At 46.5% G+C, this 18816-nt stretch overlaps 2 protein-coding genes across 4 annotated transcripts in view; one reads left to right on the top strand and one right to left on the bottom strand.

Moving 5' to 3' along the window:
• Positions 1-2271: 2271 nt before the first annotated feature.
• Positions 2272-12852, bottom strand: C18H1orf131 (chromosome 18 C1orf131 homolog). 2 transcript variants are annotated; one of them, XM_063082843.1, is made up of 7 exons: positions 12744-12852; positions 10664-11007; positions 5711-5767; positions 4844-4939; positions 4625-4711; positions 3928-3980; positions 2272-2889 (listed from the first exon to the last, which is right to left on the bottom strand). In XM_063082843.1, the coding sequence occupies exons 1-7, from the start codon at positions 12814-12816 to the stop codon at positions 2751-2753; spliced, it is 849 nt and encodes a 282-aa protein (XP_062938913.1). In that variant the 5' UTR covers positions 12817-12852; the 3' UTR covers positions 2272-2750. The 2 variants fall into 2 exon arrangements, with proteins under 2 accessions (XP_062938913.1, XP_062938914.1); XM_063082844.1 differs by lacking the exons at positions 2272-2889; positions 3928-3980 and adding an exon at positions 3987-4139.
• Positions 12853-12914: 62 nt separating this feature from the next.
• GNPAT (glyceronephosphate O-acyltransferase) overlaps positions 12915-18816 on the top strand; it is a 31173-nt gene continuing 25271 nt past the window's right edge. For both annotated transcript variants that reach the window (XM_063082716.1, XM_063082715.1), the window contains exon 1: positions 12915-13150. In XM_063082716.1, the coding sequence (XP_062938786.1) occupies positions 13079-13150 (72 nt within the window). In that variant the 5' untranslated portion in view covers positions 12915-13078. The remainder of the gene's footprint in view (positions 13151-18816) is intronic.

Genomic DNA, 18816 nt, shown 5'->3' with positions numbered 1-18816 from the left:
GCTGCCCGCTGGCGCGTCTGCCCGCACCACCGGGTCCTGGCACAGGGCCCAACTGTGCGACACAGACCCAGACACACACACCAGACCCCACTTGGAGCTCCTCTCTCTCAGGAGCCTGTCGGGACCCTCTCAGACAAGCCCAGTCTGTCCAGGGCCGTTCACGTCCTCTAGCATCCTCCTATGTCATCCCACATGCAGCTACGAGCCTGGCAGCGGGCTCTCGTCACCTCTGCATCTCCTCACCTTGCACACCCTCCGACCTGCACCTGGTGGCCAGCAAGGGTCGTCTGGGGTAAACACGTCCACGAAGACATGCCTGAGAGCTCGGAAGAATGCTGAGCCTGTGCTTGACAGACAGGTGGGTTTGCAATGCTCAGGAGAAGGGGAGAAGTGGCCCCAGACTCCGAGACGGTCCGTGACACGAGGGAGTCACGACTGAGCCTGGGCACAGGCAGGCAGCCTGGGCACAGGCAGGCTGCCTGTGCCGGGCATGTGGCAGGCCGTGCTGTGGTGTGGGGAGTTTGCTTCCCACAGGCCGATGATGTGGTAACAGGCAAGTGCCTCCTTGCACTGTGGGTGCAAATGAGACCCTAAGTGACTGTGGTGAGCGCATCCACTGTGTGACAACTGTGCTTTTCTACCTCCTAGCTGCTGTCACAGGGAACTCGGGCTCCAAAGCCCCTCCAGGCAAGTGCAGCGTGTCCTAAGGCCTGGGTTCTGGAAGCATCCCTGTCCAGGCCCTGGCCAGCCGCCCTGCTAAGGTAACATGGGCTGCAGCACTACAAGACTTAGCCATGCAGAGGTGTGCCCAGCTGGGGAGCAGCCCTGCAGAGGGCATGTGCCCCCAGTCACCAAGGCCCAGGGCCCACCCTTCTGTGGCTATGGCCAAATCTTCACGAACCTGTCTTCCTTTGCACCGTTGTTTTTTACCGTCGCTGCTCCACTGCTAACCTTCCTAGAGGAAACCACATCAATGGGAAATAGAGAACATGGTCCTGAGCTTATCTTCAGTGCTTAAAGTACAAGGGTTTTTTTTAAGCCCCTAAACCTGTTTCCAGAGAACCCAGTAGTCAGAAAACTGCCAAGTATCTATGCAGTAAATTTAAAAGTGAAACACAGACAAGCTGAGTCATTCATAATTGGAATTTGCATGCTTTTCCAGAATGGGCTAGCCTGGGGCTGAGGTCGAGGCTGGCCCTGTGCTGTGCTCAGCTGTCCGCCAGGCTGGCTCGTGGGAGGCGGGGCTGCCTGGGTCCCTGGCTCTGTGCTGAAGACAGGGGTTAAACTAATCCAGAGCCCTAACAGGTGGCTTCTAGCTCCTGAGATTTTTCCTTGTGCTTTCTGTCATGTTTGGGATCTTCTATACGAAGTTACTCTTAAAAAGTGCCAAAATATGTATCCTAATGAATACTGCCTTTCAGAATAAACCCGGAAGACAAAACACTCATGCCAGCCTGCTGGCACTCTTCTAGCGTCTGCGAGGTCCTCGTGGGGACCACCTGTGGTCAGCTTAGGGTCCCATAACAAAGTCAGCCATTTACACTGACTTTTCTGACCAAAACTTTATTATTCACTAGGCTTGGATCTGAGTTTTTTGGAAATCACAAACTTTGAGAAGTTGTAGACACTGTAAGCAGGATGGTATCATTAAACATACACCTGCACAGGGCAAGGACGGCAGGTGGACGGAATGTGCCTCTCCAGGCAGGGTGTGAGGCAGTCCCCAACCCCTCTGCTGGGGTTCATTTCTCATGAGCAGGTCAGCTCCCTGCCTCACAGCACACCACCACAGAACTTTCCCTTATATCCAAAACTTTGCCAGGATGCATCATTAAGCACAGTCTCCGCCCAGCAATGCCCTCGGCATGGAGGCCCGGCTGCTGCACTTTGTGGGGCAGATGCTTTCCTGTGCCAGCATCTGGGCAGGAGCGAGTAGCCTGGGGATGTCTTATCTTCCCACATAAACCCTGCCATTCCCTGCAGGACGCAAAACTACCTAATAGGTGGCTTTTATAAGGGGTGACGTTATAAATGTGAACTTATAAATTTATCCTAATACAAAGGTACTTCAAAAGTCCATGGAAAAAAGTTAATACCAATTTTCCATGAGCTTTTTGAAGACCCCTTGTACTATATATACATGTATAGTAGCCACGCAAGGTGATGATTTTGAAGGAGACAACATCCATTGGAATGTAGGTTCTAAGACAGGAGTTAAAACATCCACTGTGTTGTTCAACAGCCACAGTCATACATACTAAGAAAGCTGGATTTTATTTATATAATTTCTTGTAAAGTAGATTTTATGCATGTGGTAGACTGAAAATTCAAACTGCTTTTCCACAAAGCAATTGATAAATTACCACATTCAAAGTTTCTCATGACATAGTAATATTAAATCATTAAAAATGTTAAAAGGTAATTTAACGTTAATTACCAGCAGTTACAACACAGTAAAATTACTAAAAATGGTATTATGAGCAGATGCACCCAAGGCCGGTGACTGTGAATCCGAGGTGAGGTTTGCTGGAGAACATGGGAACACCTTCCAGTAGGTTCACCTCAATTCACGCTGCACTTGGCCTAACACATTCAGCACCGAAGAGACACTTCAGTAACCAGAAATGTTCTTTCTGCTTGACTTTCTTTTCTAAAATGAAGAAGCAGCCTGTGAAACATCCAGAAGTCTTGCAGAGACCCGGTGTCAGCACAGCGGCTAGCTCCCATTCCTCTTTACTTGATAAAGTTCTTCATTTAGCCACTCTGGAAGAGTTTATTTTCTTGATATCAACTGGGCTCAGAATCAATGTGCCGTTTTTGAATTTTCCAATCTGTCCCATCCGTCCACTTGACAAAATACTGGGAGCCGCCTTCTTCTTTTTAGATTTCCTACATTTAAAGTGAGATAAAGGTCTGTACGTAGTTAGGCTTATAAAGCAGCACTGCAGCACCGCCAGCACGCCAACACTACCACGGCCTGGCCTGCAAACTCCCAGCCCCTCCCATGCATGCCCCTGCTCCACCACGGCCCCTGCCTCCTGCCTCACGGCCTTTGCACTGGCTTCTTCTGCAGATCTTTCCAAGCTGTCCCCTCCTCTTTGCTCAGTTCTGACTCAGACATCACCTCCTCAGAGTGACTTCCAGCTCACCCCAGTGACTTTCTCTCACGATACTCTATTTCAATTCTTTATGGTACTTGCCAGTGCCTGAAATCACCTTACTCATCTGTCTGTATGTTTTGGGTGTTTTCCTCACTACAATATGACCTCCTCAAGGGCAGGGATTGCTTCAGTGTGATCGCTGCTGTATACTAATACCCAAGGCATCTGCATACCTCACACACAGTGGGCACTCGACAGACATATATCTGGCCGGACCAAATGGCCACGGTACAGCACGTACCAGCAGAGCAGGAGTTCAAGAAAAAGTCAAGACAAAAGGAGTCGACTTTGAAATAGCGATTCAAAGAGAAAGAAAAAAGCACTTGAACAAGAGTGAAGAAACGCAGAAAGCAACAAAGTCAGTGATCCGTTATCCAAAATCATGGTGCGCTGCCTTGTGTGGCATGTCAAAGAGCTGGTGACACAGACTCAGGCTGCGCTGTTGCACCGGCAGGCGCTCTCGGGAGGGAACAGAAGCCCTTGCAGACAACATCAACCTCAGATTTTCCACTAGTCACTTGGGGTGTCTGTTCTTTGAAAACAGGAGATTGCAGAAGATTCCTAATTCAGTTCTGAGGCAGTTGCTCTATCCTGGGCAATTTACTACATCCTGTCTTCCCCTTACAGGGCTCGATTAGGGTAAAAGGGAGGGAGTGAAGCGCTTTAACAGCCTAGAAACACCACATACACTCAAGGTGTCATTTTCAGTATTAATCAATGGGCTTCTCCAGATGCCTCAGCTCTACCACCCGATGGCATCACTCACCTGTCTTCCTGCCTTTTCCTCTTCTTTTTCGTGAAAATATCTGTCTCCTGGGCCTGATTTCAGAATTTAAGATAATATATGTGTCACTAACAAACAATAGAGTAAAAAAAAAAAAAAGGCAAGAGGTTTGCGACCAAAAGCCACTGAGATACCACTGATTCAGTACTTCTGCAAGCAGGCATATTAAACATAACAGTCTCCATATGGGCCAGCTGCCAAAAAAATAAAAAATAAAGATAAACGTAACAGCCTCAAGATTTCACCCTAAAACCCTTTCCACAACGTGAAAGGCCACTCCAGGCAAGGCCTGGAGGACAGAGGCCGGCTACTCCGCTGCAGGTGAAGAGAGGGAGGTCACATCTGCCCCCCTCGTGGGTCTTCACGCGCCCCTGAGCTCTATAAAATGTAACACGTAAAAAATGGCTGAGTAGACAAAAAAGACCAAAGTAGCCCGCATTATCTGAACAGGAGTTTGCAATTTCAAAGCAAACCCCACAGGTGAACGTGCCACACTGCCTGGCTGGTACCACAAAATGCAAAGAAACAGAGACTCTGACCCTGTAACTCATGCCTCGGCTGCATTCCAAGCGGCGGCCTCCAGGCGCTCCTGCGATAGCGTGTGCCCTCCTCCCAGGGCAGAGCCTCCCCTCACTGCCTTTCTGCTTTAACAGAGTGTGGAGCAGACGGCCACACCTACCATTCTCTTTTCTGCTTCCTTTGCCGCCCTTTTTTGTTTGATTTGCTCCTGCAAGACCTTGTAATTCACACAACTGTTTTTGGGAGGCTGAAATGAAAAGGACAGGATGCGAATCTTCACTTTTACCCTGCAAACATTCCCCAGTCCCCCAGCCCGGACCCGCTCTGGGCTCCCCATCCTGTGCCCTGTCTGGGGATGGAGGGCTGCAGCAGACCTCACCTTGGCACCCAGCATGATGGCACGCTCCTGTTCCAGGACCCTCTCCTTTCCTTTTCCATAACCCGTGATCCCAAACCGGTGGACTTCCAAACGAGCCTGTGGACGTGAAGCAGAATCAGACCCAGGTGCACTCCAACAACTCCCCGGGACAAAACACAGCCCGGGGGAAGGCACCCCAGACGTGCCACGACACCAGCACACAGCAGCCACAACGCTGCTGGGGTGCAGCTGAAGAGCTCCGCGGAGGTCCTCCTACTGCGTGGCCATCACCTCGCCACATCTTTGTCCATCTGAGGTCAAGGATCACCTAAGCACGAATCAGTGACAGAGCCAGCGTGCACCGTGGAGCTCTGCAGTACTTCGGATGCTCCTGAAACAAGCCATCACCCATACAGGCAGTCATTGCAAACACACCTACTCACACTCAGAAACCATTTATCACACCAGCCTCACACGCAGACCCACACTTTTGGAACGAAGGGGAAAAACTCACCAACACCCACTCTTAGCAGTCGAATGACTTCCTCCTGTCTCTCCTCTTATGCATTTTTAAAGCCTTGTTACAAACACAGAATACACACCCCTCCTTTTCTTGCTTACCACTGTATCACTGGCATTGCAGTCACAAAACCATTAGGTATTAAATGAGTGGGTAATATTCAGCTAAGTGAATGTAGTGTGATTTGCTTAGCTATTTCCCCAACCACTAGACATTAAAATATTATTCTTTTGGTATTATAAATAAGTGTTCTTTTATTATAAATATATCTTATAAGTTTATAATAAATTTTATATAAATATAATAAATTTATAAAATATTAGAAATACAATTAATTATAAGTAACTTAACAATCTCAAAGTACATACCTTTTCTAGGTTAAATTCTTGTACATCCACATCTTTCTCAAGGACACCAATTTTCATCTGCAAAAAAAAAAAATTCTTATTTCGCTCATCTGTTACCATATCATTACAGTATCTATCACCAATAGAGCAGACATGCTTTAAAACCCTTGAAACTGACCGTCACACCCATTAGACTGGCTAATATAAAAAAAAAAAAGCAGAGAACAGTAAGTGTTGACAAGGGAGCAGCAAAACTGCAGACGTGGGACTGTGGCACTCGTGTTTAGCACAGGCAAGTAACTTAAGCTGTCCAGGCACGAAGCTCCTCTGTAAAGTGAAGACAGGTCCCAGGAGTCATGAGGACTGAGAGCCAAGGACTGAGCTCATGAATGTATGCAATCACCCTCAGTGCACACCAAGCCCTATGAGCAGGCAGTCCAGGCCATGGGATGCACGGGTCCCTTCTGACCCATAGGACACAGTGGTTCTCCTCACCACTTGCTTCCCATCCCTTTCTTCTCGAGGCCACAAGGGAGGCCCGGGTTCCTGAAGCGGGGCAGTGACTTGTGCTGAGACGGACAATGCCAGGAGCCCCGTGGTGCCTGCATCACTTTGGGCCATGCCTGGCACACTCGCTGTGGGACATCTCAGGACTTTTCTTGCTCATGGGCAGCCTGGCACCTATTAAAGAGCAGGTTCACCCACTCGCTCCTCACATCACCAGGCCACCCCATATCAAACCCAGACCACTGCAACAAACCCCTAGCTCAGTCCCCTGCTGCCTCTTGCTACTGGCCACTGAGAGTCCAATCACCATGCGGGGGCCAGAGTAATCTTTTTAAAGCATAAATCACTTTGACAGTTCCTCAGAACGCTAAACATACAGTAACCACAGGGCCCAGCAGTTTTACTATGAGGTATACATCCACGAAGAATGAAAATCCATGTGTATGCAAGAACTTCTACACAAATGTTCATAGCAACATTGTTCATAACAGCCAAAAAGTAGAAAACCCACGTGTCCATCAACCAAAGGATAAATACAATGTGGGATATTCATACAATGGAATAGTACACAGCAATAAAAAGGAACAAAGCACTAATATGCAATACAACATGGATGCCCCTTGAAAACATCACACTAAGTTAAAGACGTCAGTCACAAAAGACTACAAATCACATATGTATATGATTCAATTTACATGAAGTGTCCAGAATAGGCAAATCTATAGTGACAGAAAGTAGATTAATGGTTTACCAGGGCTGGGGTTGGGGAGGGAAAAGAAGATGGTGATTTGGGAACGGGGAATTGAATGCTAGTGATTATAAAGTTTACTTTGGGGATGATGAGAAAGTTCTAATATTAGGTTATGATGATTGTACAACTCTGTGAATATACTAAAAACTACTGAATTGTACGCTTTGAATGGGTGAATTTTATGGTATGTGAATTATATCTCAACAAAGTTGTTTTAACAAAACCTGGTGGGATTTTGATTGAAACTGCATTGAAATTTAGCTTAATTTAGGAAGAACTATCATCTCTACAATAATAGGTGTTTATTTCCAAAAACATGGCTACCACAAAGAATACAGATGTTATAATCTGTTACAATCAAAGAACAATAATGTATCTAGTAAAAGTCAAATGTGGAGAAAAAATTCATACGTGTAAATCAGATCACTTTGTGCCCTGGCTTAAAATTCTTTGGTGCTTTCCACATACTTCAAACTAAAATCCAAAGGCTCTGCCACGGCGTACAAGCCCCAGCAAGGCTGCCCTCAGCCTGCCTCTCCCATCCACTCGCACCACTGTCCCCTGTCCTGCTCCCGCTGCTCCTGCCAGCTCCTTGAACACACCGGGCGTTTGCAAAGCTGTTTTCCACCTGCTGCATCGCTCCTCTGCCTCTCTCACCACTTCTGTTAGCTACAGCATCCGCCTGAACTTCACCTCCTCAGGGCCATCCTGACCACACTACCTAGAGTAGGTTCTGCTTGTTACTCTCAGGACCCCATCTGTTTCCTAGGGTGTTTATAACTTTTTAATTCTGTTACTAACTCATATGAGATTTTGTGTGACTCCACTGGCAGATGGTACAGCACACTCCATGGGGACAAAAGACTGTATCTTGTTCATTGCTGTATCTCCAGGGTCTGGCAAATAGCTGGCACCCAATTATTTGTGGAGTAAGCGAACGAATGAGTAAGTGATCACTTACCTACTATTTGTTGTCAAACTAGTCTATAGTCACTACATTAAAAATAGGACACGATCAGAAGTTCCTTTGTACATCAGACATTTGAAAGGCATAAAATGTTATATAAATGGTGGCCAAGTTCCCAGATAAACCCATGAAAACCTGTTTCAATGAACAATGCAGGTTAATCATAGAATTCATAGCAGAAGTCTCGCTTTCAGGAAATGAAAAGAAAGCCATCTCCTGCATTCAGGCAGGGCCAGCAAGACTGCTGTCCAGCCCACACCACCTCTTCCTTTCTCAAGTATTGATTGATCGACAGAGGCTGTCTTCATTTTGTTAAATATATTGCCAATTTCGTGTGTCTGAACTGTCCTACAATGGCCTGTAAGCTTTTAAAGGACAAGACACAACTCTACTTTCCCACATTACACAAACTCTTAGCAGAGCCTTCGGCACAACTGCCTGCCTGCCCTCACACCTGGCATGCCTGTACCCAGGATGTGCCATGATGACTAGCTTGACATTCATCTGTATTTACTTACAGGCTGTAATGTCAAATACTCTAGTCTTTTTATGGGTGTATGTGGTTTTATTGTGTCCATATTCTGTCTCCTTAGCCAGAAGCGCTCACATTTTCAAAGGACACATTTTTTAAAAAGAAGGGCAGTGCACCAGGACAACTGAAAACCGTCACTAAGGTGAGGACGTCCAAAAGGCACAGAGCAAACTGAGGTTCCTGAGAAAAGCCAACCATGATGAAAAAGGCTCACGTGGAGCAGAGAGAAAAAGACGATCTAACAATGTGCCCCAGACATCTTATTATTAAGAGACAGGGAAATGTAGACTCATTCATGGACAACTTTTGTTCTTTCTATTAAAAGAAAACTTTCCATTCCAGAAAGAGAGGAAACTGAAGCCCAAGACATCTGAGGAAACCAGGGAGGGTACCTAGATGCCTGTGATGGTTTAATTCTCCAGATGCAGAATTACACTGGCTAGCTTCCCACCCTTTCTATGGCATGACACACATAGAAACCACTAATATCTGTAGGGGACTCAGAGGTAACAGGAGATGGCCAGGCTGGGGGCTCTGACTGCCCCGAGGGCAGAGAGAATCCATTTCCTGGCCCACCTGCAGTGTTCCCAGTGCCCTACTATTTGGAGCATTTGGGAAGCTGACCTAAAATCCTAAAATAAAAGTAGATGGGATTACAGAATGCACCAATAATCTTTGCTGGTGAGCTTGATGTGAAGTCCTACCTGAATTATAGAAAAGATTACATAGATAACTTTTGAACTCATAAAGATGTAGACAATACTAGGCACCGGCATGTGTGTACACGTTCTAAAGAGGAACACAAGCCAAACTATCTTTGCAGTGGCCGGGACTGTGGCCTCCAAAAAAGACATGTCCATATCCTAATAATCGAAATCTGTGAATGTGACCTTATTTGCAAAAAGGGTATTTATAGCATAATTAAGGATCTCAATTGCCCAATGACAGGTGTGCTCATAAGAGAAAGGTAGAGGAAGTACGAGACTCCCACACAGAGGGATGAAAGCCTTGTAAAGACAGAGGCAGTGGTTGTAGTTATATAGCGATGTGCAAGGAACACCTGGAGCCACTTTCTGGTCAAAGAGGCAAGGAAGATTCTCCCACAGAACGCTTAGAGGGAGCACGGCCCTGCTAACACCTTGATTTCGGACTTCTGGCCTCCAGAAATGTAGGAGAACATAATTCAGCTGTTTTAAATCACCAAGTTTGCGGTAATTCATTACAGCAGCCTTAGAAACTAATACAATCCTCATTGCCTTATTCAATATACAGAAGTTTATAGGACATGGAGAATGATACAGAAATGGGAATCTAGATTTTAGCAATAAATGTGATAAAGTCATTATGATATTCTTGTTTAAAAACAGAATAAAGTTTGGTGGAGCAAGCACACCTCCCTTGTGACTGTTGGGTCAGATTTACAAATGCGGTCTGAAAGAGACTGTTGCTCCAAAGAACTGAATGCCTAGATGCCTGTGACTGTTGCTCCAAAAAACTGAATTTTCCACCAGAATGTCAGTCCCTTGAGAACAGGGTTTCTGTATTTTGTTCACTGCTATCTATATCCTGTGCCTGGAAGAGTGGCTGGTACACAGCAGGAATGCCAGAAACAGAGGCCGAATGAGTGAGTTTTCTCTGAGCACCACCAAGCAGAAGGCTTATGAGTGGGAAAGGGTTAACTCAGCAGGCCTGGGTTTATCAAAATCTGCACATTCCCAAGGTCGTGTTTTCATGACTGGCCACTGGCTGACTCCTGAGAACTGAGCAATTCGAATGTTGTGTATTCAGGTTTTAGTATGCCTGAGGCCTGGAACCTTGCTGTGCCAAGTCTGTGCACATAATTTATTGCTAACAATTTGATTTATGGTAATAGCCTGCTTTTCTCTAGAAACTTATTCCCCAGAGCTTGAATAATTAGGTTTTAGTATGCCTGAGGCCTGGAACCTTGCTGAGCCAAGTCTGTGCACATAATTTATGCTAACAATTTGATTTATGGTAATAGCCTGCTTTTCTCTAGAAACTTATTCCCCAGAGCTTGAATAATTAAGGTCAGTCTGTATGTCTACTCGCCAAGTCCTGTATCCTGTAAGTCCTTTTAGCAAGTCCTTGGGCCTGAGGGTGGTCTTGGGGACCCCTGACACAGTCTATAAAGATATTCAACTAATATCACAGTACCCGGGGTTCCACCACACACGTATAAACTAGCCAGCTTGTTACCTTTGTGTTCTCCTCTTGATCTGGCTTTGGTTTTCTCTTCGTGTTCCTGCTGTGATACTCTACCACTTCTACTTGCTCCTTGTTCTTCAGGGAAGAGGGCACTACTGTAGTGGCAGGGACTTCTGGTCCTGAAGGGGGACTGGTGGGGGTGAGGGCAGAAGTACAGTGCAGCTCTTCTTTCAGTTCCTTGAAGAAGGTGGACGTGCTCTTCCTCGGGCCTCTTCCAAGAGAACCAGGCAGGGGAGCTGGCGCCGCTCCCAAGGCCACTGCAGTCCCCACATGTTCCTTCTTGTTTTCCTTTTTCCGTCTGATCTTCTTCTGCTCTGCTTCATTTTCCCTCTCTCCTGTTTGTTCCAACACAAAAAAGAAAAATGAGTATTTTCAGTTTTATCAATCACCAACATCGAATTTTAAGAATGAACTTGAGCACAGGCCGTGGCTATAAGCACCCAGAAGTACATACCAAAAATAAACTATTTGTTTTTCTTCAGATAGGGTGTATTTGCACAATTTACATAGTCTAATATTTATGTCGTTGACCGTTACTAGCACAATTACTTTAGTCCTCACTCAAAGCATTATCACGGCAACAGTCCCCAGGACTGGTCATCCCAATTGGCCCATGCTTTGTACTAAAAATGTCTGCCACTGCAGCCAGTGTTTCTCTTTAAAATTTTCTAAGGTTACAGGAACATGTAAGTCTTCCTAAGATTTCTTTCACAGTGAGAAATTAAGATGAACCTAAGAAAAATGGCTTAATTTAAGCATTTTCTAAATCCCCATACCTACTCTTCGTTTCACCTGTTCAGACTCTGACCAGTCACATGAAAGCTCAGACCCAAATTCTAGGTCTCATTACTCACCCACAGTACAGATACACAGAGCTTTCCAAATATCAGCTGATCGTTTATGCTTGCTTCTATTTGCTTAGTCTTTAACTCAGTAAACGTTTATTAAGAGCCAGCTAATCCTTGGCATTACGGGTCTAAAAATGAAGACACAGTCCCTGTCTTCAGAGCTCCTAGCGTAATGATTTGTGCAGCCTGTGTGGATATAAACTATATTCAGGATTTTACAGAATAGTCTGTTCCTTTAGGTATTAAACTTTTCAAGGTCTGAGACTAAGGCTTCCCTGTCCTCCAATATTTCCAAGCGCGCACAGGTGCTCTGTTCACAGTACAAGTCAATACAAGTGCAGGGTCTAGGTCTAGTCTGTCTGGGAAACTGGAACCCAGTTCTGCATGTTACTAGATAGGTAACCTTCAGCAAGTTTCTTTAACCTCTAGTGTCTGCTCCATGAGGTGGCTGTGAAAATTAGATAAGTACATGAAGAGCATCTAGCACACGGTACGTGCTCAACACTTTCGAGCTACTGTTCTTGCTGTTTAGGCAAGCTTAGAATATTCAGCAACCGCTCCAAAATAAACATAAAATAGCCTTTGCAATATGTCCCTGAAAATTTAAGAGACATGCTTTGTCCTAAAAGGCACCAGCGCCTAGTGATGTCACCTTCCGGGGTAAGTTCTTCAGAGTGTGAAGGACTTTCTTCCTACTGAAGTGCCAGGCGGTTGTCAACCCTTATCAATCAATCAGCTTTTCCATTTTCCTTTTCCCCCAACGAGATAAAGGAAGGAGAGCAAAAGGTCGGCCAGCCTGGGGCGGGGTGGGGGAGGCTATGAAAAGCTTCATGGGAAAACATCCTCTGCAGTCCTCAGCGAAGAACACAGCGAGAGATGAGGCTCGAGAATCACCCGGCGACAGGCCCCAAGCCCCAGCGCGACCAGGTGACACCAAGCGCCGGGGTCAGGCGGGCCTGGGGGGTAGCGGAGGGGAAAGGGGGCTTCCCAGGGGGACGAAAAACGCGGGGACGTGGGCTACTTCGAGAGTCTAGGTGCTGTGAGCTTGGTCCCCGTGGGACCTGAACGCCTTGGTGCCTCCGCCCAGCAACTAGGGGGTCCCCCGCTCGGGGACGGGGCCACTCGAGGGGCCGCGGAAGGGTGGCTCCGACGTGGACCCGCCACCGATCGCACCAGGAGGAACGAGGCGGCCCCGTGAGGCCCGCACCGAGCCCCGCACTCACCAAAGTCGTACAGGTCCTGGAGCAGAGCGTCCAGAAGCGGCGCGGCGGGCCCCGGCATCGGCTCCCGCGCCATGGCGGGCTCGGCCTCCGACCCCCCTTCCGCCGCGCAGCGCCCGCTTCCGGCTTCCGGCGTGCGTGCGTGCGTGCGCCGCAGGGCCCCGCGCGGCTTCCGTCCGGCTAAGATGGCGGCGCCCGGGGTCCTGAGGGGCGGCCGCAGAGGGTGCCACCGCCCTAGGCGAGGTCGGGCCGCCCCGCCCCGAAGAACCGCCCCCCGTGGCCGCACCACCGCCGCTTAGCGAAGCAGCCCAGGCCTCGCCCGGGACGGCAGCCGCCTCATGGACTCTCCCGGCTCACCCGGCTCCTGCGTGTCCGTCGGCGGCACCAGCGCCGTCGGACTCCTCCACTCGGTAGGCGCCCCGGGGAGCGGGGCCTTGAGAGAGAAGCTCCTGCCTGGGCCCTGCTTCCCCGGCCTCCGCCGGTCGCGGCATGTCGCCGAGGGCGCGGGGGCAGCCGCCGGCGACGGTCCCTCCACGCCCCGGGAAGCCCAGGGTGTGGGGACAGTTCTGAAGACTCCAGCAGAGGAAGATTTCGGGCCTCTGGGAATCCTTCCTGCCGGGTTCTGTTTTCATTCGTTGTTGCCCTTGTTCCACGAGGCGTCAGGGGGACAGCCAGGGCTCCCCAGCCTCTCTCAAAGTTGCTTCTCACCCCCGACCCCTTGTTCGTCTCCTTTTTTCGGGACAGGACGTGAATCACTCACCGTTTTCATGGGGACGTTGTGAGGGGAAGCTCTAGGAGCCCTCAGGATTGCACGTTGCTAGGGCAGCTGGTCTGGGGGGTGTGTGCGTGTGTAATTGTTTTAACCACTAAGTTAATCTTTTAAACTATTTTAGGAGGAAATGAAAGGATGTCACCTAAAGGCACATTACCGTGTCCTGGAGGTCAGTGTTATTTCTGATCTAAGTGTAGCATTCATCTGTGCAGGAAGGTCAAAGCAAGGAAGACACACAAGAGCAAGACAAACCAGTTTCAAGTCGGGACATGGGGAGACTTCCGTTCCCTCTCTGTTTTCGGTTGCTGTTAACTGCCTGCTTCTCTAAAGCTTACCGTTTTCACTCCATGATTCTGTGGTGGGAACGTTTCAACTTTGTTTTCTGACTCTGCTTCTCCAGAACAGGCATGTAGGGAAGGGGGTTGCTGTGCAGGCCCAGCTTGCAGTAGTCACCACAAACGGGTTTGTGGGTAGGCTGGAATTTCATGAATATTAAAGGAAGGGGTTCAGTTTTTTGGGGTTTTTTTACTTCCCCCTTCACCAGTGATTCTTTTTGTTTATTTATTGTTGTTGTTGGCAGCTGGCTGGTACAGAATCTGAACCCGTGACCTTGGTGTTAACAGCACCATGCTCTCCCAAGTGAGCTAACCAGCCAGCCCTACCAATGATTCTTTAGTGATAAGACGTTTGTCAACTTTTGCATGTGAGCATATTCTACTTCTGATGCTGGACAGCAACCCTCTCTTCGCCAGCAGTTCTTCTAGCTAGACTTTTGTGACTGCCTAGCCTTTACTTCCATGACAACCTGAACTTTGCTTTCAGGCTGTACTTATTTATTTCCTCAGCCACGCTGTTATTGTGTAATACCGGTCTTATCTGTAAGTAGTTGTTCAGAGATGCTTAAGATTCTGCGGATTGCAGCAACATAGTAGTAGCTACTGTGTCCTGCTCATTACTCTCAGTGTCTAAGATATAGAAGTTACAGATTCAGCCCTTGCCTTTAGGGCCACAGGAAGGCATAGAAGTAAACAAATAATGACAGTTAGATGGAAGAAGGGCAGTGACTGAAGCTTGCCCAGCGTGTTGTGGGGTAAAGAGAAGTGGTACCTGGTGTGTTTGAGGACTCGGAGAAGGTGATGCCAGAGCAGAGTTTTTAAGGTGTGAGTGGGCGATGAGGGAGAAGATTGTCCTTGGCAATGATGGAGGAAAACCACTCCCTTGCGTATTTGCGGGAACCGATTAGTGAGGTTTGGGTAGAATAAAAGAGACATGAGAAACAAGACTAAGGAACTAGAGGATATATCCTAAAGGAATTTTTAATATCACATTTGCACATTCTTAAGGATAGGATTTTAACTTTATGGCAGCTTTTTGAAAGTCTTAAGAAGACAACTAGGATGGTTATATGTGTGGACAACCTCTTATGCTTGAGTAGAGACTGTAGAAAGAGAATCAGGTTGGGTGGGAATCTGATAGATGAGCTTCGAGATCAATTAGAGTGTTATTGCAGTAATCCAGAGAACTAATGGAGCCTGAAGCAAGGCAGTGAGGCTGGGAAGAAGGGAGATGGATGGATTTGTGTGGCATTTAGGACGATGACTCAGCTGTTCGAACCAGGTTGAATGCGGCAGCTCAGGAAGAGGAGGCAATGAGAAGTTGACTGTTGAGTTTCTGTGATTTGGCAACTGGGCAGATGATGATGCCTTTTGCTGATAGGTAATCCAAGGACAGGAGCAGGTTTAGTCAGGGTAATGTAATTATTTCACTTTGGGATGTGTTCAGTTTGAGATGCGAAAGGCAGAAGTAAATGACTTTTAACCTGTGGATTACCATGTTATGAACCAGATACATCACAAGGTGTTTGGGAGACATCCAAGTAGAGTTAGAAATATGGTACCAGAGCAAGACAAGGTTTGGCCTAAAATGCATGGATTGGCAGTCATCAGCAAGTGGGTGGTGTCTGAATCCACAGGTGTGCTTGAAACCTTTCAATGAGGCTGCAGAAGGAAAAGGAGACCAGGGATGGGCAGCCACTGGTGTGCTGTAACCCAAATTATGGCTTCCGAGTGAAACATGCCACACCTTACCACATGCCACAGACCCCGCGTGATCCAGTAACTGCTACCTCCCTGACCTGACTAGTCGTCCTGTTCACTGGGCTTCAGCCACCCTGGCCTGTTTCTCCAGAAGTGAGAATGCTCTCTCTTCAGAACACTCACAGTCCCCTCCATGTGGCATGCTCTCTTTATTATTGAGGTCCCCACTCAAATGTGTCACCTCCTCAGAGAGGCCTTCCTCAACCATTCAACCTAAAGTAGCTCTCTGATCGCTCTTCTTCATTAGTTACCCATTTTATTTTCTTCATATTCTCTTTCCAGTGGTGTGCTACAGCGTCTTGTACCGGCTTGCAAGAGTGGACTGTTACATTTTCATGAGGTTTGCGAGCCCTTTGTCAAAACACAACCATTATTAGAAATTAAAGATTAAATTATATAAATTTACAGTTAAATTCTGTTAAACACAAAGGTAATAAATACTCAAAACTTTGCATTTCCTAATTACTTAACTGAGTTTACTGTTATATATGTCTATCTTTCTAGAAGGTGGAGATCCTATATGAGAGCTCTTCAAAAAGTTCATGGAGAGATTCATGTTATCTTTTAATTCTATTTTTCCACTAACTCTTTGACGTAACATCGTATAACCATGTGCTACTGTGCACCTGTCACCAACTCCATGTTCTGTGAGGTTGTATCGGTATCTTGACATCTGCCACAGTGGGAGTACATGTACCACGTAAGTTGGCAGATGCTCTAACTCAGGATCTCTTGTACCAGTTATTAAGTGGTTAAGCATTGACCAGCACACTACTGGTGGTATCACAAAGTGACTTACCAAGTCTGTTTGTTGTCTGTTTTTCTGGATGGACATGCAAGCTCTCTCAGTACAGTCTGCCCACCCTGCTCAGGCTGCATCCTCAGCCTGTAGAACAGAGCCTAGTTCACTGTGGGCTCTCGGTGACTAGCTGCTGAATGAATGAATCCCCCAGACTGGTTAAGAGGGAGGTACAAGGAGATGCCTGTTTAGATATCAATAGGGAAAGGCCTGCTGTTTAGCTGTCAGTAGGTCTGTCAAAGATCTGCTGTGCAAATTAAGATGGCGGAGAGAGACTTCATCTCAGTCCTTTCTCTTGGGCTCTTTATGTTGTGTTCCTGGAGGAGTAGCCATGTAAATATATTTATTCAGTGATAGTAAATACTTCTCCAGCATGGTATAGGGAAGGCCAGTTAATGAGCAGTAACAGCAAGTAGTTTTAAAAAAAATTCTGGAAAATCAAGTACAATGTATTTTGAGAAGTACATTAAAGTATTTTAAATTAAATTAAATTAAAAAATTAAAATAATTAATTTAAAAAATTCTGATGACTGGGTCCTGCTCACAGACCAAGTTAATGAAGAATCTCTAGAGGTGGAGCCTGGGCATCAGTATTTTTTTAAGTGCCCCAGGTTATTTTAATGTGCAGTGTGGATTAAAAACCACTGGTTTAGGGCCAGATTGGGGATGTTTTGAGCTTTATCGTGAATATTTGGGAGCCATTATCCACAGGGTTCAAAAAGTAGCTTCCTTTAGTCATTTATTTTTTCATTCTACCAAAATGACTGAGTTCCTACTAGGAACTAGAGTACAAATATGTATAAGACTCTACCTACTTGAACAAGAAGTTAACAGTCTCATAAGGTAGGCACCTAATACAAGTTTCATGAAGTGTTTTTGGTAGATACCATCTTGAAAATCCAGTCATTGAGAATTCAGTAAAGACTCAAAGGAGAGGATGGTGTTCAGTCCAGGTACAGGAGAGAACCAGGAAATGGTGAACAAGGAGGTGAACGCAAGCTGCGGTTGATGGGTATTTTCCAGGTGTACCGTGGGGAAAGAGCATTTGTAGATGCTGCCCTCTTGATAACTGGTCCCACCGTGTGGAGCTTGTCTAGGGAAGTGCAGGTCGTGGCATTGCTGGACTGGTGGGAGAAGGGGACTGGTAGAGACAGGTGGTGAGGGATCATGAAGAGCCTAGGGTAATATGCTAAGAGGTGTGGACTTGATCCTGCAGTGACAGAACCATGGAAGGATTGTAGATGATCATATTTAGCAAGCGTTTTCAAAATATGCATGCCTGCTGCTCTCCCTTACAGGTTACTTGTCCTGAGGACTCCTGCTGTCTCACTGTCTCTCTCTGTACACATGTACACACACACTAACCATCATGTGTCACTGAATGACAGGGATACATCCTGAGAAATGCGTAGTTAGGTGGTTTGGTCGTTGTGTGAACATCGTAGAGTGTGCTTACACAAACATAGATGGTATAGCCTATTGCACAGCTGGGTTATATGGTATAGCCTTTTGTTTCCAGTCTGCAAACCTATGCAGCATGTTACTGTACTGAATACTGTAGGAAGTTGTAACAATGGTTAGCATTTGTGTATCTAAACACAGAACAGGTACAGTAAAAATACAATATTATAATCTTATGGGACTTCTTTGTATATGTGGTTCGTTGTTGACCAAAATGTGCACAGGGGAGAGAGAGAGAGAGAGAGAGGAGAGAGAGAGAGGAGAGAGAGAGAGAGAGAGGGGAGAGAGAGAGAGAGAGAGAGAGAGAGAGAGAGAGAGAGAGAGAGAGTGTGTGTGTGTGTGTGTGTGTGTGTGTGTGTGTGTGTGTGTGTGTGTGTGTGTGTGTGTGTGTGTGTGTGTGTGTGTGTGTGTGTGTGTGTGTGTGTGTGTGTGTGTGTGTGTCCCTAGCTGATTCTGATCCAATCCTTTTCTCCTTCCACTCCCAGGACCACTAAACGGGAAGTTTCTAACATCCCTTTTAGCCCTAAAATTATATAATGATAGTTTGTTACAGTCTATCAAGACTGAGCTGATATAACTGTGTATTACCTTATTAACAAGAGATGTGAAATTTGAGAAGGTCAAGAGTATGAGATGTGTTACGATGACTGCGCTGTTACACCAGAATTCCAGCAGCGAGAAGACTGTCCCTCATGTATTTTCTGTGCTTAGTATTTGTGGACATGAACATTTTCATGCTTGTGTATTTCATGTTTCACATGCTACCCTTTTAAACTCCACACAAGTGCTGTTTGCTTCTATTTATATTTTCATGCCACATCATTGTTTCAATTTAACCTTTTGTATTTTCTGCCGTTACCTCAATATTTAATCATTCAGTTATTTTTGTTGTTGTTTTGTGTGTGTTTTGTTTTTGTTTTGGTGGCTGGCTGGTATGGGGATCCGAAC

Source organism: Cynocephalus volans, chromosome 18 (assembly GCF_027409185.1).
Source record: "Cynocephalus volans isolate mCynVol1 chromosome 18, mCynVol1.pri, whole genome shotgun sequence".
NCBI classification, from domain to species: Eukaryota; Metazoa; Chordata; class Mammalia; order Dermoptera; family Cynocephalidae; genus Cynocephalus; species Cynocephalus volans.
This window is presented reverse-complemented; position numbering and strand designations above follow the sequence as displayed.

Excerpts from the sequence above, each read along its gene's own strand:
- C18H1orf131 (XM_063082843.1), bottom strand. The coding sequence starts at position 12,816 with ATGGCGCGGGAGCCGATGCCGGGGCCCGCCGCGCCGCTTCTGGACGCT. Across the intron at positions 4,712-4,843 it reads CCATCATGCTGGGTGCCAAG|CCTCCCAAAAACAGTTGTGT; the intron begins GTGAGGTCTGCT and ends TTTTCATTTCAG. Across the intron at positions 3,981-4,624 it reads AGGAAGCAGAAAAGAGAATG|GCCCAGGAGACAGATATTTT; the intron begins GTAGGTGTGGCC and ends TTCTGAAATCAG.